General features: G+C 38.2%; 1 protein-coding gene across 2 annotated transcripts in view; it reads right to left on the reverse strand.

The window, feature by feature from the left end:
• Positions 1-950: 950 nt before the first annotated feature.
• The window catches only part of PID1 (phosphotyrosine interaction domain containing 1), an 87,751-nt gene continuing 61,720 nt past the window's right edge, over positions 951-26,981 (reverse strand). For both annotated transcript variants that reach the window (XM_070754087.1, XM_070754088.1), the window contains one exon: positions 951-2,870. In XM_070754087.1, coding sequence (XP_070610188.1) covers positions 2,394-2,870 — 477 coding nt within the window. In that variant the 3' untranslated portion in view covers positions 951-2,393. The remainder of the gene's footprint in view (positions 2,871-26,981) is intronic.

A 26,981-nucleotide genomic window follows, 5' to 3' on the forward strand; every position in this document is an offset into this window, starting at 1 on the left:
TTGAATCAAAAGGACTAGATAATTTCACCTGTGCCAAGATTTTACAAGATTTTTAAAATATCTTAATAACAATGCATGAATGCTGATGTAAACACTTTCAATAAGAAATAAGATTAATTGTTTTTAACAAATTAATTAGCATTAACACAGCAGTGCATTAATTTCTTTGCCTTTTTGTACATTTTTTATGAATCCTTGTTCTTTCTGCATTATAAATAAACCCTGATTTAGAGCAAGCTTAATTCAAGAAGAATTGATTTGTCATATAGTAATCTCAAATGTCTACAATTTCAGAAAGAGGAAAGCTGATGTTCTTCCTCTGAATTATGATGAGGATTAATATTTTTCTCATTTCCCATCAATCTGAGCTAAGATGACAATTTATTTTCACACTTTCTGTGTTCCTTAGAAGCTTGGAAAAAAGGAACTTTTTATGGCTATGTGTGTCTTAGTTCTTTCTTAGAAGAAGCCCAACTTGGGAGTAAAACTGTCCCTTCAAGCCAAGGCATCTTACATAAACACTTCTCATGCTTTTCATTATACAGTAAATTCAAAATTCACTCTAAGAAAGAGAAGGGAATGAATATAAGGCCTATATAACTGGACTCTTAGGGGAAACTTCTGAAGTTGAGTTTTACAGATACGCATTTCTAATCTCCAGTTTAGAAAAAAGCATAGAACTTTTCAATTTACAGAGATTGGAATGCCTAAAAGCTAGAATTTAGTGGAAAAGAAAACATGGAAAAGCCCTTCAGAAAAGGCAAAATGCCTATATACACCAGAATAACAGTACAATTTAATTTTAAGTATAATTAAGTGTAAAATAACATTTAGTACTGAATCCACAGTTCAATGTTTAATGCCAATAATCATATATTATTATGCAGATTGTAGCTAATGCATATAATTAGATTAGGAGTATATACATAAAATCATGAAGTCTGAAATTATTAATTTTTAATTCCACCTTTTTTATTAAAGTATGAATGCCTTTAAGCTGCAGAATACTTTACATACATTGGAAAGCAATAAGCATATTTATTAAAGGTGCAATTCCTCCTCAGTATGTTCCCATGATAAATCTATACGCTCTAATAGTGACTGCATACACACAGACACACCCACACATACATACACACAAGTGCATATTCAGACACAATGAAAAAAAAAATCTTCCATAACTATTTGCTCTGATTTACTTTCTTTTAAGGCTTCTGTAAGGTGCCCAGTGCTCCTAACATTACCACAAGTCATGAACAAGATTGAGTAAAGTGCAGAAATTACCTATATATTAGTAATCAGCACTTTGTCTTTAAAATATTTTAAAAATATTTACGAATCTTTTCATCTGTGAGTTGAAAACATTTCAGGGAATATTAGCAGGGTGTTAATATTTAAAGAAATATTGGCAGAATATTAACAAACTTTATGCCACCAACCCTGATCTTAAAGATTGTTAATACTTCTCCGATGCTAACAATTAATATGCTAGTTTATACTGAACTCTGGAGCACAAGTAAATAAGCTAATGCAGATTCTGTTTGTGGCAAGACTGTTGCAAATCTAAAGTTTCTGCCAGGAGCAAGGTAGACTCTATTACAACCCAATTTATATATATTCATGGTGTTCATCCTTAGACAGTGGTCTGATTTATTGGACAAGGTATAAAAGAGGGAATTTACATTCAGGTGTCTCCCCATTCACTTGGCATCCCTGCAGTTCATCTTTTAAACAATGGCACTAAGGGGGAAATATGTGACTGGAAGTACATTTTAAAATCTTAAATGAATAAAATAAAATATAGGATATGATTATAATGTGTAAATGTAAGCATATGTCAATACTCAAACCATGAAATGTGGATTAATTATTAGGCTGTCAAACTGCAGGTAGAAATTTCAGCCCAGTAACTGGTAAAAAGAGAGCAGTAGATCCTCAAATTGTGTTCTCTTCGTCTGTAGAAGGTGATCCTACTTACTACCGTATTACATGTTAATAACAAACTCTGTAAGATCTCACTGTTAAATCTGCTCAGTGAATTTCAACAAGGAAACTGAAATAATTTACAAACCATAAGACAAGAACTTGAATTCCAAAGCTTAAAATAAGTTTGAAAGGTGAAATGAACAAATGACTAAACAAGAAGCTTTATCACATTAAAAAAAAAACCAAAAAAATCCAGCAGCAGATTTCAATGTTATGTAATTATAATAAAGAAGTATATTTTCAGGAAATTTTCTGAATTGCTTTTTAAAAAAGAAAAAAGATGATAAGTCAAATTCTGGAAAATCATCATTTCCAAATTGAATGATTGTTCATTCATTTGATATGTGTGTGTGTTTATGTTCCCAGGGCCATTTTTGCTGTTGCTTAACCATCAAAAAAATTGAAATTCAGCCATCATCAGATTCTAAATCTTGAGACATTTCTTCAGAGGAGCTATTTCTGTGGATCCGGCCATCACTCTTCATGCTATGGAAAGTTTTCTTAAAGGCCTCCATCATAGCATGAGCTAACTTCTTGGCCTCTAGCTTGCTCTCACATTCTACGGCATGGCAGTCCATCTGATAGGACAAATCATCATTGATCTCCCGATATATCCAAGCAAAAATGTTTGGGCTCACATGGTGATCAGCAGTGCAGTAAGCAATACGAGCAACCTGAAAGGTATCCATGTGGATAGTGGCCTCTCCTTTGAGGTCCAGATGATGAAGCCAAACCTGGAAAGGACGGATTTCTAGGAGGGTATTAGCTGGGAAGATGTCTTCTCTAGCAAGGGTATGCTTCTTCCACAATTCAATTACTGGCTTTTCTGTGCAACCGGACAAAAACTGCATCCCTGTTGTAGAAACTTTTCCCAAGTATGTAACCTGATGCAAGAGAAAAAGAAAAAAGTTATTTATCTAATGCTAACATTATAATGTCCAGTAATTGTTCTACCAAATCCATCATTATTAATGAAAATTTCTGCAGAACTTAATATCTAAACGGCTATTTCTTTATTCACAGAGCTTTTATAATGCTGACTCGATGTGCCTTCAAAATTCTAGAGCCAAATATCGCATCACAATTTTTAAAAAGAAAAGAAAACTTAAAATCTATTACTAGCTTGGCCATTCTCAAATTTACGTGATACAGTCATAATACTGATCTCTGCAGACCTGACTTTTTTTTTTAGAAGCAACCCTTATACTACTTGTAAAAAGCTGTCCATATTTCTTCACCCACAGTCAGAATGGAATTACATGGAATTTATTTTCTAGGAAGTCTTCAAAGGATTGAAATCGACAATTACATGCTAAACTTAAGGTCTTTTTGAAACTTTTATTTTGCTATGATTGCTTTTCCTTCTGCATGCAACTATTTCACAGAACTGTTTTTTGGAAATATTAAGTTCTTTAAATACCACTAATCAGAAATGCTGAATAGTAAAAAATAAAAGTAGAAGTTTCCCTGTCCAATCATGTTCGACTCTATGGGGCAGTGCTCATTTCTGGTTTTTGGTCAAAGAAGACAGCATTGACTGAAGACTAGTGATGGTCGAACCGAACTCGCACAATTCGGATCCGTACCGAATTTTGCACTGTTCGGTATGCCGAACATGAACCCGAAATTTTTTGAAATCTCTTACTGGGAGGGATTCCCCAGCTCCTTCAAAGGGAGGTCTTCGCGTAAAAATAAACATTGTTATTTTTATGAAAAAGGATGCAGCAGCGGCGCTGCAAGCAAAGGACGGTCCTTTCACATAAAAATAAAAAAAATATTTTTACGAAAAAGGAGGGCAGATGCCCATTGAAGAAAAAAGAGGAGAAAAGTATGTAGGAATAATGGAGAGTGGCATGGGGAGAATGGAGGGTAGAGGCTCATTGAAGAAAAAAGAGGAGAAAAGTATGTAGGAATAATGGAGAGTGGGGTGGGGAGAACGGACGCCAAGGAATCCAGGAAGTGATCACCTTGGCGTCCTTAGCAACCTGCCGGTATACGTGACGTCAAAGCTCTGCCCCCGGAATCTCTTGGTGGATTCCCCATTCAGGTTCGGTTCAGGTTCGGCCGAATTTTGTGTGAAGTTCGTCTGAACTTGCCGAACCCGAACATTGTTGGGTTCGCCCATCACTACTGAAGACATTTTCTATGGTCATGTGATCCACCAAAGGTGCATATTACCTTCCCACCAAAATGGGACCTATTAATCTACTTGCATTTGCATGCTTTTGAACTGCTAGGTGGGCAGGAGCTGGGTTAGGAATGGGAGTTCACTCTGTTGCATAGTAGTCAGCTCTCAAACCCAAGCTGTCAGCTTTACAGCTAACAAGCTCACTGTCTTTAATCGCTGGGCCATTGCATCCTTCTGAGCCTTTAAGTAACAGTCTTATTAGAACCCGGTCATGCCTCCCTCCAATTTTTCATTCTTTAGAAAACACCTTAATCTGTTAAATAATTACTGCCAATTCACAATGTCAGAGCATTCTACTTATTATTCAAATCAGGTTATAATAATGTTCTAGGGAAAAAAGAAAACAATTAGCCATTTCCTAGAATAAAACTTCAGCTATGAAAAAGTAGAATTTGTTACAAAAATAAACCAACAGTACATGAAACATAATATAGGAGCTATTTGGTGGAAAGGATATTTAAGCAGAGCAGAGAAACAGTAATCAATGCAGCAGACAACACTGAGATATGCAGTAGAGAAGACAACCACAAAGAGAATATGTGGCATTGGATAGTGGAGAGTGAAAATACAGAGAACAGAATGTTAGTACAACACTGACTTCATTTATCAAAATTAGGTTCAATTTTCAAATACCATCATTTATTTTTCTGTAACAAATGGATTAAACATAAATATTAGTTTAATTGCGCACTTATTAAATGTTGTATTACAATAAATCATTGTTACGTTATTAACTATGGCATAAAATAATTTTAATGAAAACAATTAGCTTAGTGTTACTCAAGTCCAGAGTTTGCTTTATATATGAATGAGGAATCTGTCTCTCCAAAGATCAAATTTGCATTTTAAGGATCCTATTCTCTTGAATTGTAAATACTGTCTTCAGAAGAGTCATTTTCATCACATCCTGATTGTTATTTTCATATTTAACCTAATCTCTGATTGCAATGCTATAATCAGCGCTGTGTCATATGTTCTGCCCATGGATTCTCAACTTTGGAATATGCAGTGACTGTTTTTTCTGAAGAGTACTTTTCTTATGCTCAAGCTATAACGGAGAGAGTATGGGCAATATAAAAAAAAGTCATAGCTAAATATATAAATACTTTAAAATTATGTTTTTTTCTTATTTGCAGCCTCCCAAAGTGCAATATTTTAAAAAAGCCAGTAAAATAACAGATATGCCTGGAAATAGACTTTATTATAATTTTGCATTTTAGGACAGTGGGTAGGAGGCAATTACAAAATTGCAATGTTTAAAACCATTAACCATCATTATTTCATGTGGGACATTGAAAAAATAATTCTCAAGTGTGTTGAAGTTACAGTAACTCCCAGAATTTCTCAGCTAACACTCTCTTACCAAGTGCCTTGTTTAATCACCATTCAAAGGGTTGATGGCTTGGGAGGGGGAAACAACTTTGTGACCAGTGCTTTGATTTATAGGGATTGTAGCATCCAACAGTCATGGGATCACTATTTGGGAGCTTAACAACCAGTTTCCAACAAACAAATTTAATGGAGGTTGTGGAAGTGAAAATGTATGTTGCCATAACATGATGTCTCATATGGAAATGGGAATAACACTGTAAACCTAGCATGGTCATGTGATTTTTTTTTCCACTTAGCGACTGCAGTGCTTAACCATTGGGACAAGTTGCTAGTTCCAATTGTGGTTGATAAACAAGGATTGTCTGTAGTCTTGAATACTAGAAATTTATTGCAATATGCAATGTGCAATTTATGCACAGGAGAAACTAAGCACAGCTGTACATCATGTTCAGACATTGCTATGCCACAGAATTTAGCTTCCTTCAAAGAGGCTGAAAGTCTTGATCTTCTACCAGGAAACACATATCTAACTTTGAGCTGTTTCCTCCAAACAATCTCACAATCTAAGATGCCATACAGTTTAAGGTTTGCTAAAGAAAAAAAGGAGCATTAAAAACTTCACCATAATAGTTACAGACCCAGGCGATTAAAATCCAATATTATGCAGCTAATTAACAAAGTATGCATGTTATAAAAAGGAAAAATAATGCACCCTTTTCTAATCTAAACAACAACTTTTGTCGGCCAAGATTAGCTAAAATATATTTATTTATTTATTTATTTATTTATTTATTTATTATTTGGATTTGTATGCCGCCCCTCTCCGAAGACTCGGAGCGGCTCACAGCAAGTAATACAAATCATAAATAATCCAATCAGTTAAAATATTTAAAGCTTTAAAAAACCCCATATACTAACAGACACACACACAAGCATACCATGTATAAATTAAACATGCCCAGGGGGAGATGATTCAGTTCCCCCATGCCTGACGGCAAAGGTGGGTTTTGAGGAGTTTACGGAAGGCAGGAAGAGTAGGGGCAGTTCTAATCTCCGGGGGGAGTTGGTTCCAGAGAGCCGTTGCCGCCACAGAGAAGGCTCTTCCCCTGGGGCCCGCCAACCGACATTGTTTAGTCCCACTCTGTGGGACCTAATCGGTCGCTGGGATTCGTGCGGCAGGAGGCGGTCTCGGAGATATTCTGGCCCAATACCATGAAGGGCTTTAAAGGTCATAACCAACACTTTGAATTGTGACCGGAAATTGATCGGCAGCCAATGCAGACTGCGGAGTGATGGTGAAACATGGGCATACCTAGGTAAGCCCATGACTGCTCTCGCAGCTGCGTTCTGCACGATCTGAAGTTTCCGAACACTTTTCAAAGGTAGCCCCATGTAGAGAGCATTACAGTAGTCGAACCTCGAGGTGATGAGGGCATGAGTGACTGTGAGCAATGAGTCCCGGTCCAGATAGGGCCGCAACTGGTTCACCAGGCGAACCTGGGCAAAAGCCCCCCTCGCCACAGCTGAGAGATGGTTTTCTAATGTGAGCTGTGGATCGAGGAGGACGCCCAAGTTGCGAACCCTCTCTGAGGGGGTCAATAATTCCCCCACCCAGGGTAATGGACGGACAGATGGGATTGTCCTTGGGAGGCAAAACCCACAGCCACTCCGTCTTATCCGGGTTGAGTTTGAGTCTGTTGACACCCATCCAGGCCCCAACAGCTTCCAGGCACCGGCACATCACTTCCACCGCTTCGTTGACTGGGCATGGGGTGGAGATGTAAAGCTGGGTATCATCAGCATATTGATGATACCTCACCCCATGTCCTTGGATGATCTCACCCAGCGGTTTCATGTAGATGTTAAATAGCAGGGGGGAGAGGACCGACCCCTGAGGCACCCCACAAGGGAGAGACCTCGGAGCCAACCTCTGACCCCCCACTAACACCGATTGCGACCGGCCATAGAGGTAGGAGGAGAACCACTGGAGAACAGTGCCTCCCACTCCCAACCCCCCCAGCTGGTGCAGAAGGATACCATGGTCGATGGTATCGAAAATCGCTGAGAGGTCGAGGAGCACCAGGACAGAGGATAAACCCCTGTCCCGGGCCCGCCAGAGATCATCCATCAACGCGACCAAAGTGGTTTCCATGCTGTAACCGGGCCTGAAACCCGACTGCTGGGGACCTAGATAATCGGCTTCTTCCAAGGACCGCTGGAGCTGGAGTGCCACCACCTTCTCAACAACCTTCCCCATAAAGGGAAGGTTGGAGACTGGATGATAGTTATTAAGTACGGCTAGGTCCAGGGAAGGCTTCTTGAGGAGGGGGCGCACGAGCGCTTCTTTATAGAGTGTTGGAAAAACTCCCCTCCCCAAGGAAGCGCTGGTAATCTCCTGGGCCCAGCTCCGTGTCACCTCCCTGCTGGCCGAAACCAACCAGGAGGGACACGGATCCAGTAAACAGGTGGCAGAACTCACAGCTCCAATGGCCTTGTCCACCTCATCAGGTGTCACCAGATCAAACTCTTCCCAGACAGGTGGACAAGTACGTGCCCCAGTCACCTCGACTGACTCGTTGTCAGTCGACTCTGTTTTACAATTGGAGTCGAGGTCGGCCCGGATCTGAGCGACTTTATCAGCGAAAAACGTGTTAAAATCCTCGGCACTACTCTGCAAGGGCTCCCCAACTCCCCCCTGGTTGAGAAGGGAGCGGGTCACCCTAAACAGAGCGGCCGGGCGGGATTCCACTGATGCAATCAAGGCGGCATGGTACGCGCATCTTGCCGCCTTGAGCGCCACTTTGTAAGTCTTAATAAAAGCTCTTACAAGTGTTCGATCAGATATATATAACTCTAGAACTGCATATGGATGTTTTCAGAAACATTTGAACACAATTGTGTAGTCGGTTTTTTTAAAAAAAAGCATACTGAGCACAATAATGTTTGACACTATAACCTCAATAGAAGAAATATGCTCTGATGTTCATTAGACATCAACATTTATGCAGAGAATTTAACACTCAACTTTCTCATACACACCCTCCCAACACACACTAGTTTTTAATTTTTAAAAGTACAAACCTGAAAGACAAGTAAACAGTTATCGGCAAAAAATGCTAAATTAAAGGGGAACATGTCAATTTGTTTCAAAAAAGAATTCCTCACCTGAAATATTAACACTGCACAATAGTATTTCTCAAAGCTTAATGTGCACAAAACAGCAGCATTTTTGTGCATTTTGCATTATATTAGAAGAAAAAAATTATTAGGCTTACATATATTGTCATGATCAGTTACCGTTCATAAAATAAAATAAATGAGAATCTGTGAATTTATATCAGTTTGCCTTTATGAACTTTTTATCTGATTGTAGAAAAAAATAGCTTGAAATAGTTTTGATGAGATTTCAAGACAAACGTGCTACAAGATGAGGGAAAATCCTTTCTACATTATATGCAAATATATGCAAATAGGTGTGGTTTTAACTCTATCAATTTCCTTTGGAAAAAGCAAGTAATACGTGTGACTTATGAACAGTTCTCATATGACCACTGCAGCTTTCCTGTGGTCACATAATCAAAATTTAGACTCTTGGCAATTGGCATGTATTTATGATGATAGCAGCATCACAGGGTTGCATATCATCATTTACAATCATCCCAAGTCAAACTATAAGTCATTTGGGGGAAAGCCAAATTATGCGATTAACCAGAGCAATCAACCAGTGGAACAGCTTGCCTGTGGAGGTTGTGAGAATTCCAACATTTGGGACTTTCAAAGGGAGATTGGACTGCCATTTGTCAAAAATGGTGTAGTGATGGTGAATCTTTTTTTCCTTGGGTGCCAAAAGAGTGTGGACATGCACTATGGCATATGCCTGAGTGCCCACACCTATAATTTAATGCCTCGGGATGATGAAGAAAAGAATTTTCTCCACCCTCCAGAGGCTCTCTGGAGGCTGGAAATGGCCTGTTTCACAACTTCTAATGGCCCCAGTAGGCTCGTATTTCGCCCTCCTAAGGCTCCAAAGTCTTCCTCGGAGCTGGGGGAGGGTAAAAAATGACCTCTCCCGTCCTCCCGGAGGCTCTCTGGAAGCCAAAAATTCCCTCCAGAGCCTCTGTGCTAACCAAAAATCAGCTGGCTGGCATGCACATGCATGTTGGAGCTGAGCAACATCAACAGCTCATGTGCCAGCCGATATGTTTCCATGTGTCACCTGTGGCACATCAATTATTAACAGAGTTCCAGTCCCAATTGTAGTCCTAAATTGAGGTACAGCAATGCAAGTGAGGCATGAATCCAATCTGGCACTTGTTCTGCCGGGCTCTCTGGTATGAGCCTCCCGAAAATTCAAGGGTACAAATTTCAGACACACACACGTTTGAAAATTCAAAACTATGTTCTTTATCACAAAATTCTAAAGAAACAAAGCACCCTTTTTATATTGCAAAGAGCACTCGTCCCAAAACAACCTTGTAGGCTGTACAATTCCCTTAATCAGTCCTTAAGTACTTAGCTAGCAGCTGTAAAGAAACGTCACAGCCCTCCTTCTTCCAACGAAGTGAGACACAAACACTTTGCTCTGCTTTGGTTTCAAAGGCAAACCAAACAAACCAAACCAAACAACAAACAAAGTCCGGAAAACAGCAAAACGGTCCTGAAGAACTGTGATCAGATAATCTTCCACAATGGCCAAACCAACACGCTGCTATTTGTATCAGCAGCTCTAATTACTAGAGCCCCACCCAAACACAGGTGGCCTCTCTTATCTCCTGTAATATGTCCTCAATTGGTCTCTTCTACGCATAACTCTGCGCCTGCAGGGTCCAAGACTTCCACATCCGAATCGACCGAAGATAATGGAGATTGGTTTCCTGGGCTGTGTGCCAAGCCCCCCTCTTCCATGTCACCCCCACCTTCTTCTTCGTCCAAGGAAACTGCACTACCTGCCTCTGTTGGCAATAAAACAGACCTATGACATGTTGATGTTTCTCCTGCATCCACCTCCACATTCCTTGGGGCAGGAGCTGGGCCAGAGCCAACCACAACAGGCACTATCAAACTATATTAGACAACTTATATGAATCTCAAAGTTTGCAAACTGAAGATTATTATTATTATTTACATTGGTAAAGCCTGGTTGAAAATGTACAGCTGAACTTTAGAATGTGGTTAAATGTCCAATGATTAATATAGTCAAAGTCTCAAAGATGTTATCTTGCATGCCCCAAAACATTAAACTACTGTATATCGTCTGCAGAGGCATTCAGAAAAGCTTGCTGGCTGCAGAAGAAATGAACCAAGGGATGCAAGGCCCCGTTACAACTGTCAAAAGCCTGAAGACCTTTGACAGTGAAAAGGAGACTGGGGTGACGCATATAAGTGAACTTCAGTTGGCCCATTGGCTCTTTTTCGCAACCCCCAGGCTTCAGGAGGCTTTTCTGAATTCTGGGGAGAGTGAAAAATAGCCCAATGGGCCTACCGGAAGTCTGGAGGCTTCAGTGAGGCCTGTGTGCATGTGGAAGAGGAGAGCATTGCATTATGGGTACGTGCACGTTATCCCGCACACACACCCTTTTGGCACCTGAGTTAAAAAAGGTTCGCCATTACTGACATATAGAATATCTATTAGTTTCTTGCATTTTAAACCTACCTAGATTATTTTTACAGATATTACCGAAATACATTTTTACAGATATTACTGAAATACTTATATGATATCAGTTTACCTGTTATTTTACAAATTCATTTTCTCCAAAGTAGTTTATTTCTTGCAGATTTTCATTTTTAATGAATTTTAGACATGTTAATTTCTTAACCTATTATAAGGATAATGCCTGGTTGGCTTTCTAACAGTGCTCAAGAAGATCTGCCTTGCCCTATAATCACATTGAAAAAAAACTTTCAAAGAGAGAACAAAAGATGCAATTTATTTAAGCAAGCTCTTATTCATTCCACTGCTTTAAATGTTGGTTGCCTTTGCAGATTAATTAGTCGAACTATCATTAAAGAAAAATACTGCTTGCCTTAGATCAGGAAACGTATCTAAGCAATTGTGAAGGGATGTACTTATTACATTACACAAATGCAATTGCCTCGTAAGAGTTTAAACAAAATGCCTGAGCAATGTATAGGAGCCAGGTCTTTTCAACAACATGATTCTAAAATATAATTTGAAGGCCAACAAATGTTAATTTATGCTCTGCAGATTTGCAATGATATGTGGAAAATTTATCAATTTGCAGCCTGGCTTGGTTCATATTGCTCTTTTAGTCCAGATCATAAACTCCAATTGACTTACTTTATTTATTTAACCCCTCATGTTATCTCCAGATTTGATGACACATTCGGTCCTAATCGGGGATAGGCAACACTTTGGGGATTCCACTACCTTACAGTCAATTTCAGAAGATCCAGGTTTATATATATTTCTAAACTGTTAACATCCCAAAAGATAAAGGTCCTGCAAAAACTTTTGTTTCTGAGAGAATACAGTTTGTCTACTGCTAACATAATGTATCTTTTACATGATATACAGTGATACCTCTACCTAAGAACGCCTCTACTTAAGAACTTTTCTAGATAAGAACTGGGTGTTCAAGATTTTTTTGCCTCTTCTTAAGAACCATTTTTTACTTAAGAACCCAAGCCCGGAAAAATTTCCCAGGAAATTTGAGAGCAGCATGAAGGCCCAGTCAGTTTCCTTCCATGCCCACTGGGTTTCTTTCTTTGGTGCACTGTATGGTGCCTTACGTTGGGTGTATGAGAGGCGCATGCTCCTCCTCGCCGCCTCAGAGTCCCTCTTTTTTTTTAAGCCTTAAAGTTTTGGATTTTTTTGATTACCCTCACCTCACCTTCTTCCTTCGGCAGCTACTGTCCTTCTCCTCTTCTTTCTCCTCCTCCTCCCACCCAATTCCGAGCTTTTATTTCTTTCCTAATGGGTTTGAATGCATTATTTGCTTTTACATTGAATCCTATGGGGAAAATTGCTTCTACTTACAAACCTTTCTACTTTAGAACCTGGTCACGGAACGAATTAAGTTCTTAAGTAGAGGTACCACTATATTCCCAACAGCCTCTCTGAAGTGCTAACAAACTTACAAAAAAACAACAGCAAATCAAAACAAATTATCTTCAAAGCTGCTAGCTTATACCAATAACATTATTTTAAAAAAATATGCAATCTAGTAAGTCTATCGAAGTAACTTCATGGATCAGGCTGCAATGAAATAAAACAGCTTTTTTTTTAAATTGGAAAAATCTCATTTTATGTTAAATCATCATTAAACTTGTTATCTCCAGGTAAATTGGACTAAAATTATCACGTTACAGAGCAACAACATATTGAGATTGTATAAACTGAAGTTCATCAAGAAGGCTGCCCCTAAGCTGGACTTGGACATGTTTTGGCAATGGCAGAAAAAAATAAAAATAACTGGACCAAATGTATATTAATATATTGAATATACTGTATATTGAAAGCAAAATATGGTTTGTTTTATTATTGTTATCCTTCACCCATCTGGCAGTCAATCTTAGTGGGTGAGAAATTAATGTAAACATTCATATACATAATTTAAAATAGTAAATTAAAATTGATGATGTCATCCTACACCATTATACTGGAGTTAAATATACAATGTAAATCAAACTAAACAAGCTCTAGAATAAAGCAAGTCAATTTGGCTGAAACAAATAAAAATGAGATCACTTTATTTAAAATAACATTTTTTTAAAGCTAAACTAAGATTAGAACCAAGCAGGTCTATTTTCTTTCTAGATGACAAAACATTACATTTAATGTGTAACTAATTTTAATTTTCCTTTCATTGTTACTTACAACAATGGAGATACAAGTGCCCATGATATAGGCAAATTTTAAAAATTTAATTTATTTAATTTCCACTTTCCTTCATTTATATTATTTATATCACATCTTTTTAGGTAGGTTAGGTTGATAAATAGTGCATGGTCCAAAGTCACTAAGCAATTCTAAGTCAAAACTCCAATAAACAAATTGCAAGATCTCATACAGTATATGAATCAAAGTTGGCATTGATTCTGGCTAATGTCTGTCACAGTCAGAACCCTTGCAAGTTAAAAATAAGTTGCTCCCACTTGTAGTTTGGGCAGAATTCCTTTATTATTCCTTAATCCAAATGTCTACCAATAACTCTGGTTATTGTTATATTGTAACAATTCCACTTAATTGGATTTTTCCATGTGTGCATCTACTGCACAAGGTCATCACCTAACTTTATGGAAGATGTCTATGGCCAAACTGTATTTGGACACAGGTACAAAAATATTTAACTTATTTAGCTATGTATTTTTTTCTAGCCTTCTCAATGATAAGGCAACTCTACTGAGCTTACTCTTATTCTCAGTTCATTTTTTCTTATCAAACACAGCCAGCACATAATTTGATGTTTCAACGGGATTCTTAATATGCAAAGACAGTAAATACTGTGACTGACACTAACAAAGTTTGAAATGATTTGTGATGTATTAAAATGCCCTTTTGAGACAAAGGAGCTTTATAAAATGACACTATTATACTCCACAGGATATTCTTCTTTGTCTCTGATGCCAAATTTGTCGGCTTTGAGTTGAAACAAAAGACTGCTATTCTTTTAGCAAAGAAGTAATTCAACTTGTGACATTAACTGTACACTATTATCTTGGTGCAAAGCATACAGAAGGCTGCCAAGAGTTCAGAGGAAATCACATCAACACTTCTCCTTTTCTTCTATCTTAAAACCAAATCTGAATTGATGAATCTTCAAATGGACTTACAAAATGTAAAGTAGTACTCAAGGCAACCCTGAAAACTGGGGGGGGGGGGGGACCACTAAAATTCTGATAAGATATTTTTGCATAGATATTTTCGACATGATCGAAACATTTAAATATATTAAAGGGTTAAATAAGGTCCAGGAGGGAAGTGTTTTTAATAGGAAAGTGAACACAAGAACAAGGGGACACAATCTGAAGTTAGTTGGGGGAAAGATCAAAAGTAACATGAGAAAATATTATTTTACTGAAAGAGTAGTAGATCCTTGGAACAAACTTCCAGCAGACGTGGTAGATAAATCCACAGTAACTGAATTTAAACATGCCTGGGATAAACACATATCCATCCTAAGATAAAATACAGAAAATAGTATAAGGGCAGACTAGATGGACCAGGAGGTCTTTTTCTGCCGTCAGACTTCTATGTTTCTATGTTTCTATAGATCCAGGGTGTCAAAGCGGATCTCTTAGAGGGCAAGATCAGCATTGTATTGCTCAACGGCTGGATGCTTGGGGGGGGGGAAGAGGGTGGCTGGTACTTTGCTGGCCAAATTTGGGCACATTGCACTGCCCCATTTTGGCTGGCAGAGTGCTGCAGGATGCCATCTGGGCAGTTCCCCTAAGTCCCATTTTGGCTGCCAGATACACTGCGGGCCAGTCCTTTGCTATTTCCAGGCCGACCCTGTGGGCCGGATTTAAGTATCCTGCAGGCTTGAGCTGGCCCGTGGCCGTGGGCCTTGAGTTTTACACCCCTGATATAGCTAGGATACAATTCTGCTTAAAAAAAAAGGATGAGTTAAATGTAGTTAAACTTAGTGATAGTTAAATGTAGTGAATTGAGATAAAACTGGATTGAAAAACTGACATTACTATGCTGCATTATAATAAATATAAGTATTTTTTTTAAATGTGGAATAAAAGAATCTTTCTTGTTTCCTTTTTTGCATTGTGTCTTTAACTGATTTTATGATAGTTCGCTGCCCAGAGTCATGCGTTTGAGATATAGGTGGTCACAAGAATTGATTGATTGATTGATTATTGTTTTTTGTTAATTAATCAGCTGGGAAAATACTTATCTGTTCAAGTAAAGTAAACTCTAGTTCAATTGTTCAATGCGGTTAAGAAACTATGTATGAGAATTTCCTGTTTTAATATGTAAAGTAGAATAAACTATCAGAGAACAGCGAGTAAATGTCCAAAACAAAAGGTCTGCCCAAGAAAACAACATTTTTATCTCTTCAACATTTCCAAATATAGCTGAAATGCTATGGAACTCAGGTCACCCATTATAGTAACATTCCCACACTCTCAGTCAAAATCTTCTCTTTCAAATTTGAACAACAGTCTAATCTTTCAGTGTGATTTCAGCTTTCACTTTTACCCAAGTAAAGGAATTATGGAGATTATTAACAAAGTAAGAAATGAAAAACTCACTTTTCTACTTTTATAAGATCACAATCTGAGCTACAAAGAGATTTACTGAATGATTCTATAAAGGTCTATAGTGGTCATTTCAGGAAATACAAAAGTAAATATTTAAGAACATGGACACAATAGAAAATTAGAATCTCTAATTTGAAGCACATGCACAAAGAAAAACACAAATCCTTCACATCTATTATGAAATAACACATTTTAGTACTCATTACAAAACATCAGAAAGCATAGCAGAACAATTGAACATGTTCTAGATCAGTAGTTTTCAATCTTTCTAATGTTGTGACTCCTTAATACAGTTCCTCATGTTATGGTGACCTCCAACCACAATTCCAGTGCCACTTCTCCCAACAGAGCTTTAAGCTGATTGGCAGGAAGGTCAGTGAGACACCCCCACTGTAAACGCCTGATTGGTCGGATTGTAAAAATATGTTCCAAGGTGCCAGAATAGAAGCTTTTTGTTCCTAACACCATGGGAAATTTGTCTTTTCCTACGGGGACCCCTGTAAAATAGTCATTCAACCCCCAAAAGGATCCTGACCCCCAGGTTGAGAACCACTGTTCTAGATCAGAGGTCCCCAACCTTTTTAGCACCAGGGACCGGCTTTAAGTTAGACGAGTTTTCCACGGCCCGGGGGGGTGGGGCTTTGGTCATATGGGGGTGGGGTTATGGAGGGGTGGAGCTTAGTGACGCAGCCCTCCACACTTCTCCACAGGGTGGGGAGAATCAGGAGGCTCCTTTGGCGGCTGGGGGCTGCCTGGCTTTGTGATTTTGGCTGGGGGGGAGAGTTAGGAAGGTCCTACTTCTCCCCCCCCAGCCAAAAATTCAAAGCCTATCTGCTGGATACGGGCGATGAGTGGGACAGAGCGGCGCGGAAGCCTCTTGCAGCAGCTGCCACAGCCACCGGCTTCGGCGCCGTTCGTCCCGCCCATCGCCCGTATCCAGCAGAAGCTGCTGCCCGAGTGCTCTTGGCCGGCGGGATTTAAAGTGCTGGGGTGGGGGGTGTCCCAGCGGGAGGCGAAGCACTGGGGTGGGGGGGCTGTCAGGACACCCCCACCCCAGCACTTTGAATCCCGCCAGCCAAGAGCACTCGGGCAGCAGCTTCTGCTGGATATGGGCGATGGGCGGGACGAACGGCGCCGAAGCCGGTGGCTGTGGCAGCTGCTGCAAGAGGCTTCCGCGCCGCTCTGTCCCACTCATCGCCCGTATCCAGCAGATAGGCTTTGAATTTTTGGCTGGGGGGGGAGAAGTAGGACCTTCCTAACTTCCCCCCCAGCCAAAATCACAAAGCCAGGCAGCCCCCAGCCGCCAAAGGAGCCTCCTGATTCTCCCCGCCCTGTGGAGAAGTGTGGAGGGCTGCGTCACCGCCCGACGCCCCACCCCGTCCTGCATAATGTTCTCTGCCGGGAGGGCAGCGCCGCCGCGGACCGGCTGAAAACCCCCAACGGCCCGGTCCTGGTCCGCGGACCGGCGGTTGGGGACCTCTGTTCTAGATGAATGTACACATATAAATTCATATTAAATGGTATGCTTAACCCATTATCTAAATAAAAAGATAATGCTATTGGTTTCAAATGGCAATAAAAAAAGGGCAGTGACTTTTCAGATAAACATTGTGGGAAACACCCTAACATTTTATATGAATCAATAGGTAATATTACTTGCAATTTCCATTTCCATTATCTTCCCAAAATCAGAAATCAGACAAAATGTTAAATTAATTATGCCAAACAGCTAAGGCACCATCAAAGCCGACACTAGTGAGAATTCAATTCAACCAAGTAGTGCAAGATCGGAAGATGGGGAGACAACTGACCCACAGAATTCTCATGGGTCAGATATGATTAAATGAATAATATCATCATCATTAGTTCAGAATTTTAAAATAAATATTTAAATAAAAATGTAGAAACATAGAAGATTGATGGCAGAAAAAGACCTCATGGTCCATCTAGTCTGCCCTTATATTATTTCCTGCATTTTATCTTAGGGTGGATATATGTTTATCCCAGGCATGTTTAAATTGAGTTACTGTATATTTACCAACCATGTCTGCTGGAAGTTTGTTCCAAGCATCTGCTACTCTTTCAGTAAAATAATATTTTTTCACGTTGCTTCTGATCTTTCCTTCAACTAACCTCAGATTGTGCCCCCTTGTTCTTGTGTTCACTTTCCTATTAAAAACACTTCCCTCCTGAATTTTATTTAATCCTTTAACATATTAAAATGTTTCAATCATTTATTTTATTTATTGGATTTGTATGCCGCCCCTCTCCACAGACTCAAGGTGGAGAGGGGCGGCATATCCCCCCTTTCCCTTCTGTCCTTCAGACTATACAGATTGAGTTCATTAAGTCTTTCCTGATAAGTTTTATGCTTAAGACCTTCCACCTTTCTTGTATCCCGTCTTTGGACCTGTTCAATTTTATCAATATCTTTTTGTAGCTGAGATCTCCAGAACTGAACACAGTATTCCAAATGTGGTCTCACTAGCGCTCTATACAGCAGGAACACAATCTCCCTCTTCCTGCTTGTTATACCTCTATCTATGCAGCCATGTATAGTTGAAAAACTAGAACAGAATAGAAGAGAAGAGAATTCTTTATTGGCCAAATGTGATTGGATACACAAGGAATTCGTCTTTCGTGCACATGTACATAAAAGAAAAGATACATTTGCTAAGAATCATGCAGTACAATACTAATGTTATCATAGGATAGAAATAAGCAATCAGGAAATAATCAATATTATTATAATCAATATTATATAAGGATGCAAGCAACAAGTTACAGTCATACAGTCATAAGTGGGAGGAGATTAGTGATAGGAACGATGAGAAGACTAATAATAATAGCAATGCAGCCTTAGTGAATAATTTGACAGTGGTGAGGAAATTATTTGTTTAGCAAAGTGATGGTGTTCAGGAAAAACTATTCTTGAGGTTAATTGTCTTGGTGTGCAGTGCTCTATAGTGTCATTTTGAGGGTAGGAGTTAAAATAATTTATGTCCTGGATGCAAGGGGTCAGTAAATATTTTCACTGCCCTCTTTTTGACTTGTGCAGTATACAGGTCTTCAATGAAAGGCAGGTTGGCTTGAGTTTTATATGGCAGCACCTGGCTGAACCTGACTAAGTTTGGAAGTTAAGTAAAATAAAGTCTGTTTATCTAGTCATTAAATTTATATGCTGCCCATCTAGCATATAGACTCTAGCAGTTGTGCAGTTTGAATGGGAATTGTCAGAAATGAAAAATAGAAAGGGGATTAAAAAATCATCCCAGAAAAGGACAAGAGTAAATATTTGCTTCTGCCAAAATTACACGGTAATATTTGTGCAGTTTGTCATAATCAGGGGCTCAATATTACCCAAAGGCACTTTGTCATTAGATTTTCTAAAGATAGTAAATGTGATCAGAACCTTAGACATATGAAATGACATATGAAAATTCCTGCTAAAGTATTAAAACTGTCTAGTAATGAGATTAGCCAATAGATCTCTCACTCAACTAAATTTATGAACACGTTATTTCTTTTGCTAAAGAGTGCTGTCTAGGGATCGATTTAAAAAAATGAAAAGGACCAGCATGCAGTTTTTGGAATTAGTTTAGAAAGAAATGCAAAGTATTGAGTTGGCAGTTTTCCGTCAATGAAAGAAAGTGATTGCTAGAATAACTTTAAGAGCCATCATTAATGTCCAGTTAGTAGAGTTTGTATATAAGCACAAATATTACAGAACATCTCCAGTGATTTCTTTACAAAGAAAACTAAATATGAATAAGTGCATTTTTCATTACTTAGAAAACTGAAACACACGTAACAATACCAAAGGGTGTCATTTAGCAGGGCTTGTTATTGGAAACTCGAAGTAGATGACTTTAAGAAGACAAAACACTTTAGTTTATTCAAATAGACTCTCATTTTTTTAGTTCATATTGCAGATATGTAATAAATCCTCTGGCAATATAATAATAATTTACTATACTTTATTTTGAGAGTATATACTTCGTTTTTGAAATTAGCTGAGATGGGTGGACAAATAGTAAAAAAAAACCTCTTAGAGGCACAACATAAAATGTGCTTCATGTAAAAGCAAATTTGCTGTGGAAACTTCAACAGTCATATTTACACACTGGAGATAAAACAGTGATACCCTGTTGGCGGATTAATATTGTTCTCTTTTGGAACAGAATAATAGTAATATCTACTGTCTAGTCATAGTGATTTTTAAAAATATAAATCAAGGAAACTTGGGGACAGTCAATTCTCCAGTCAATGACCAAGATAAAGAGCTGAAGTAGTGCAGTGGTTAGAGTGCAGTACTGCAGGCTGCTTCAGATGACTGCTAGCTGCAGTTCGGCAGTTCAAATCTCACTGGCACAAGGTTGACTCAGCCTTCCATCCCTCCAAGGTGGGTAAAATAAAGACAAAGATTGTTGGGGGCAATATGCTGACTCTGTAAAATGCTTAGAGAAGAATGTTAAAGCACTATGAAGTGGTACATAAGTTTAAGTGCTATTTAGGATAGAATTGGACTGGATAAAAAAGAAATTTTCTCCCATTTTCAAGCAAACAGTATTTCTCATTTCATGTCTCTTGGTAGCATGGTACATTTTCAATATTAGAAGGAAATAATTGTTTTTTTATATTTTATCTAAGTTAAACAGTAACTTTATTCATTGTTTAATATCTATCAGTTCAGTGAATGCAAATCCATTTATGCAGAATGGTATTTCCATTTATATGTAAATGAAATATAAGTTAAGTATAAGTAGGAAGCATATTTAAGTTTTCAAAGAGATTTTTTACTGTTATCTTTGTAGTATTTAAATACTTATGTACTAATATTATGAATATTAAATGTAGCAATATTTCCTTTTTTCTAATAGGTATTAGCAAAAATTGACTATCTAAAATATTCATTTATTTAAAACATGTATGTAGCTGCCCGTGGTAAGAACAATTTTGGCATGACCCAAAAGAAGTTGATTAAAAAAGAATTAGCTCTTGTTTGGATTCATTAAGGAAAAAAATGTTTAAGAAATGTTTCTAAATATGTGAACAGTCATATTTGGCCATAATTTCAGAGATTATAAATTAAAGTAAATCAACAAAAGCATATGATACAAATTATACAATAGCTATAAATTGTGAAAGATCAATGTATTTTCAGTTTCCTCAGTTATGTTGCTTGAAATATTATATAAATTTAATTTAATACACTTCATTCGACTTCTATGCCACCCAATCCTGTAGGACTCATAAAAAAGTATATACGTTTTTCCACCCCCCACCCCCAGAAACCAACTAGAATTTTATCTTTGGCAAATTCTAAAACAAATATTTATTAATAAAAATGTAGAAACATAGAAGATTGACAGCAAAAAAAGATCTCATGGTCCATGTAGTCTTCTCTTATACTATTTCCTGTATTTTATCATAGGATGGATATATGTTTATCTCAGGCATGTTTAAATTCAGTTACTGTGGATTTACCAACTACGTGTGCTGGAAGTTTGTTCCAAGCATCTACTACTCTTTCAGTAAAATAATATTTTTTCACGTTGCTTCTGATCTTTCCCCTAACTAATCTCAGATTGTGCCCCCTTGTTCTTGTGTTCAATTTCCTATTAAAAACACTTCCCTCCAGAACCTTATTTAACCCTTTAACATATTTAAATGTTTCGATCATGTCCCCACCCCCCTTTCCCTTCTGTCCTATACGGATTGAGTTCATTAAGTCTTTCCTGATAAGTTTTATGCTTAACACCTTCCACCATTTTTGTAGCCCGTCTTTGGACCCGTTCAATTTAGTAACCATTCGAAGTTATAATCACTGAAAAAAGTTTCTTATGATCATTTTCACACTTGCAACCATTGCAGCATCTCCATGATCAAATAATCCAAATTTGGTTGCTTGGCAACTGCACAAACCTATGATGGTTGGAGTGTCCCAGGGTCATGTGATCTCTTTTTCCAAAATTCTGCCAAGCAATTCAACAGGGAAGCCAGATTTACTTAACAACAGAGGTGGATTTCCCAGTTCAGACTAGTTCCCCAGAACTGGTAGCGACCCATTGGTGATGTCATGTTGATATCATGGGACTAGTTTGGCCAGTGCCATTTTTTTAAAAAAAACATGGTTTTTTTAGGTTTTTTTGGGGGGTGGGGAGGTTCTGGGTATTTTTTTTCCCTTCTGCAAATGTGCATGAGCCGAGTTTCTGGCAAATGCATGCAGTCACCATGTTGTTTTTGGCTTCTTTTGGGGAGAATTTTTAAAGATTTTTTTTTTGCCATTACACGCGAGGCACGGCCAAGCAGGAAGTGCAGGAGGAAGCGAACCAGCAGTGAACAGCTTAACAACTGTGTTACTAATTAACAATTGCAGATATTCATTAACAACTCTGGCAACAAAAGTCGTAAAATGTGGCTATCTGATATCATAGGTTGAAAATCAGAGAAACCTAGGCAGATTGTTCTTTCAAACAACAAATGGAAAAAAAAATATTAGGGTGCCATGTGGCAAGAAAGCAGTCAAGCCAACAAATAAATATACTTATTTTCCATTTGTAAGTTAAAGAGATAGTAGCTCCTTTAAACTATCTATCTAAAGACGACAGAATGCAATTTCATTCACTTTGCTTCTGAACCTTTCTGGTATCATGCACTGCTTTAGAACATTGTTGATCATGAAGTATTTTTCCTTTAGCTTTGAAAGATAACTTTCATGACCTTTACAGTAATGAAATTTTTTGAGGATAGCACAAAGAGGAATGTGTCGAACATATGAGATCTAGGGTATAGATTTCAATGATGCAATTGCAGAAGTAGCTGGAACATCTCCACTAGCACAGCATAATCCCATATGTTTCATGTATTAACTTTTCAAAGCAACAGAAAATAATAAGTAGCATAGTTAGCATGTCAGAGTTAAAACATTTCTAAGTTTCAAAGATTTTTCAGGAACCAAGAGTTATACCTTTCTAATATCAAGCAAGAGGGGCAGATTGCTCTAACCCAGAGTTTCCCAACCTTGGCAACTTGAAAATATTTGGAGTTCAACTCCCAGAATTCCCCAGCCAGAGGATTCTGGGAGTTGAAGTCCAAATATCTTCAAGTTGCCAAGGTTGGGAAACACTGCTCTAACCTGCCACTAATGGTGCACTGCGCGCGCAGCTTGAGTTGTCACGCTCTGATCCCCAATGTGATTTTGCTTCCGCACATGCGCAAGAAGCAAAAACGCACTGAAATCTTGCAAGGTGACGTGCATGTTTAATTTTGGAGATTTTTTTGCTTCCACGCATGCTCTACACCTTCTAACCATTTTTGGCTTCTACAGAAAAGGCATTATATTAAAAACCAATTGATGGGAATTAAGATTTTTAGAATGATATTACTGAATCCATGACACACATTCACCCAAATGTTCCTGTGAGGTATAAAGGAAGAATCACCTGATGTTCTACTTTCCATCACTAGAGATGGGCCATGCATAGATAAGAACATAAGAAGAGCCATGCTGAATCAGGCCAAAGCCCATCGAGTCCAGCATTCTGCGTCACACATTGGCCCACCAATTGTCCATGGGGATCTTGAGCAGAAAGAGAAGGCAAGATCCTCCCTTTCCCCTGACCCCCAACAAATGGTAAAGGGAATCCTGCCTGCCTCAAGCAACATAGAGGCGGCACATGGACATCGGTTTCAATAACCACCAATACACTTAGCATCCATGAATCTGTCTAATCCTGCCTTGAAGCTATCAAGGCTGACAGCTGTCACGACCTCTTCTGGAAGAGAATTCCATAAACTAACGTTTAAAGTTTTCCTGATATAGGATTTGAATAATCTATAAATGTGAGTAAACCACAATGTAAGAATTATGATGATATTGATGTTACTGATGTAAATTAAGATACAAAAGAATAGTATTATTGTCTATATGAGGCCACAAGATAAGTTAAAAGTCGCATTTTGATTTTTTTTAATTGGGTATATAGAAATGCTGGGGGAGGGGAGATGAGTTAAAATATTAAAGAAGGAGAGGAAGCAATGAGGCCTAAAATTAAGAAGCACAAGAAACAACAATTAGCTTTATAGCAATTAATCTGGAATAAAATTAAATTGGTTGCTGGTAGACCCAGGAGATAAACGAGGCATAAGGAGGTAGTATGAGTTAAAATGCATGTACCAAAAGTCAAGATTTAAATATAATAGACAGGAGATTTTGAAAAAGAGGAATGTTTATGAAGGGTAAGATCAAGAGAAGCATCTTAGTCTGTCATGTAATGGTAATAGAACTATCCACTTAGGGAAGGATTTAGAGGGTTGATGAGAAGTAGAAAGGAAGGAGAGAAAGGAGAGAGAACAGAGAAAGGGAAGAAAGAAGGCAGGAAGGTGAAGGGAATGATAGTAGAAGGAGGGAGAAGGCGTAAGAAAGGTAGTAGAGGCGGATTAACTGCTTGAGATAGAAAGAGGGAAGTGGAGAGAAGAAAGATAGACAGAGATAAAACAATATAAAGCAAACTTGGAATGTGATCTAGTTTATTGTATTTGAAAAATGATATATGTATATTAAGATGTATTGAAGGTATATGAAGGTGTATGTTGAATGTGGAGAAAAAATTAAAAAAAACTTTACTGCAAAAAAAAATCAAGTTGATAGCAAATAGAGATCCTAAATTGAAATTAAATGAATGTTGACCTCTATCCTACATTGGAAGGCTACCACAAGTTATGGCTTCTCTCAAACAATGAGAGCAGATGAGAAAAAAAAATCATTCTTTTTTATAGAAATACTAAACCATGTTTTCACTTTATATCTGATTCTTCAATGTGGTTATATACATTCTCAAAACAATGGCATTCTTGGAGTGCATTTTCAAGTAACAATCTGAATATTACATGTGGGTTTTTTTTAAAAAACACCTGTTTTTTGACTTTCATTGATTTCCTGCTACAGTATACTTAAAACCTTTAAATCAATATAATATCCATATTTTATATAAATTAAATATTTGCTATACAGTGGAACCCCGACATAAGAGCTGCTCTACTTAAGAGCAACTCGAGATAAGAGCTGGGAGGGGAGAGATATTTTTGTTCTACTTACAAGCCCAAATTCGAGATACAAGCGCCAAGGAGCTGTCTCCTGAAGCCAAACGCTAACTTCCGCGTTCGGCTTCAGGAGACAGCTGCGAAGCGGCGCACATGTTTTAAAAGGTTGCAGCCGGCCTGGGGGGACTCGGGGGGGGGGTGCTTGCAGCTTTCTTTCTTGCTCTTTTTCTTTCTCTCTTTTACCTTCCCTTCTATTTCTTCTTTTCTTTCTCCTTCCCACCTTCTTCCCTCCCTCCCTCCCTTCACTCATTCCTCTCTTACTCTCCCCTTTCATAAGTTTCCTTGCTTCCTTCCTCTGTTCCTGCCCCTTCCCCCTTTCTTTCTTTCTTTCTTTCTTTCTTGCTCTTTTTCTTTCTCTCTTTTACCTTCCCTTCCTCTATTTCTTCTTTTCTTTCTCCTTCCCACCCTCTTCCCTCCCTCCCTTCACTCATTCCTCTCTTACTCTCCCCTTTCATAAGTTTCCTTGCTTCCTTCCTCTGTTCCTGTCCCTTCCCCCTTTCTTTCTTTCTTGCTTTCTTTCTTGCTCTTTTTCTTTCTCTCTTTTACCTTCCATTCCTCTATTTCTTCTTTTCTTTCTCCTTCCCACCTTCTTCCCTCCCTCCCTTCACTCATTCCTCTCTTACTCTCCCCTTTCATAAGTTTCCTTGCTTCCTTCCTCTGTTCCTGTCCCTTCCCCCTTTCTTTCTTTCTTTCTTTCTTTCTTTCTTTCTTTCTTTCTTTCTTGCTTGCTCTTTTTCTTTCTCTCTTTTACCTTCCATTCCTCTATTTCTTCTTTTCTTTCTCCTTCCCACCTTCTTCCCTCCCTCCCTCCCTTCACTCATTCCTCTCTTACTCTCCCCTTTCATAAGTTTCCTTGCTTCCTTCGTCTGTTCCTGTCCCTTCCCTCTTTCCTTCCTTCCTTCCCACCCTCCATCCATTCATTCACCCATTCCTCTCTTGATCGCTTAAAGACGGTCCCTGGTGCAAAAAGGGTTGGGGACCTCTGTCCTACAGGATTGGGTGGCAGAGAAGTTGAACATATGTAAATTTAAAAGTTTAAGAAAGTTTACAAGTTAAGTGAAAGAAACTTCATTATTCATTTATATGTACATGTACATTTCTTCATTAAAAACATGTCTTTCTGCATAATTTAGACTAACTTTGTGAGTTTTTTGAGGGCTGGAACCAATTAAAATTATTTACATTAATTCCTATGGGGAAAAGTCGTTCGAGATAAGAGCTGCTCGACTTAAGAGCCCAGGTCCGGAACGAATTAAACTCGTATCTCGAGGTACCACTGTATTGGCAAATAGAAGTATCTGTCTCAGATCAAATGAGCCTCAGTTACCCTGCCACTTTGAGAATATAAATAAGTATTGCACACTTACATTTTATGAAAGTAATTGCTGCAATGAAGTGAAAAATATTTATGGACTTTCCATCTCAAGTCCGTTTTAATATCCATAAAATATAGACTAGCTGCATCTAAGATCTGACATTTTCTACCAAAAATCCATTTGATTGATAAATACTATTTTTGTATATATTATTAAATTTGTACATTGGATGATTCTGATACATACCATATCATAAGGGCAAAGAAAGCATATTGTATGCAACATTCCATAAAATCTACACAGCACTCATTTCTGTTTGTAAGACCTCAGTATTTACAGCCCCTACTTGACAAAATCATACACTGGGACTGTAATAAACAATTATCATATTTTCTTCAGGGTACAAATATATATGTAGTTTCTAGAACCGCTAAGTTTATAGTCAGGGCTGTTCAGATGAGAATATGTTTTATAGAACATATTGGGGTGGCATGCAAAGGAGATGAACTCACTTAAGAATATTTTATATGTATCTTAGATTTGTTTAATATAATCCTTTGCACGATTTATATTCTCATGTTTTACTACTCAATTTTAGCATATTATACTGCATTTTAACTTATTATTTATTCAAATTCCCTCTATTTTAGCCAATTTTATTGTATTTTAACCAGTCACAGTTTTATGACGACCGATGTGGTCCTTTTCCTCGCTTTGATATGGTCGATTGACTAATCAAATAAAGTTGATATTGATATTGATATTATTCTATTTGGAAGAGCCAACAATATGTTTCCCAAACTCGAATAAATGTTAAC

Source organism: Erythrolamprus reginae, chromosome 5 (assembly GCF_031021105.1).
Source record: "Erythrolamprus reginae isolate rEryReg1 chromosome 5, rEryReg1.hap1, whole genome shotgun sequence".
Taxonomy (NCBI): Eukaryota; Metazoa; Chordata; class Lepidosauria; order Squamata; family Dipsadidae; genus Erythrolamprus; species Erythrolamprus reginae.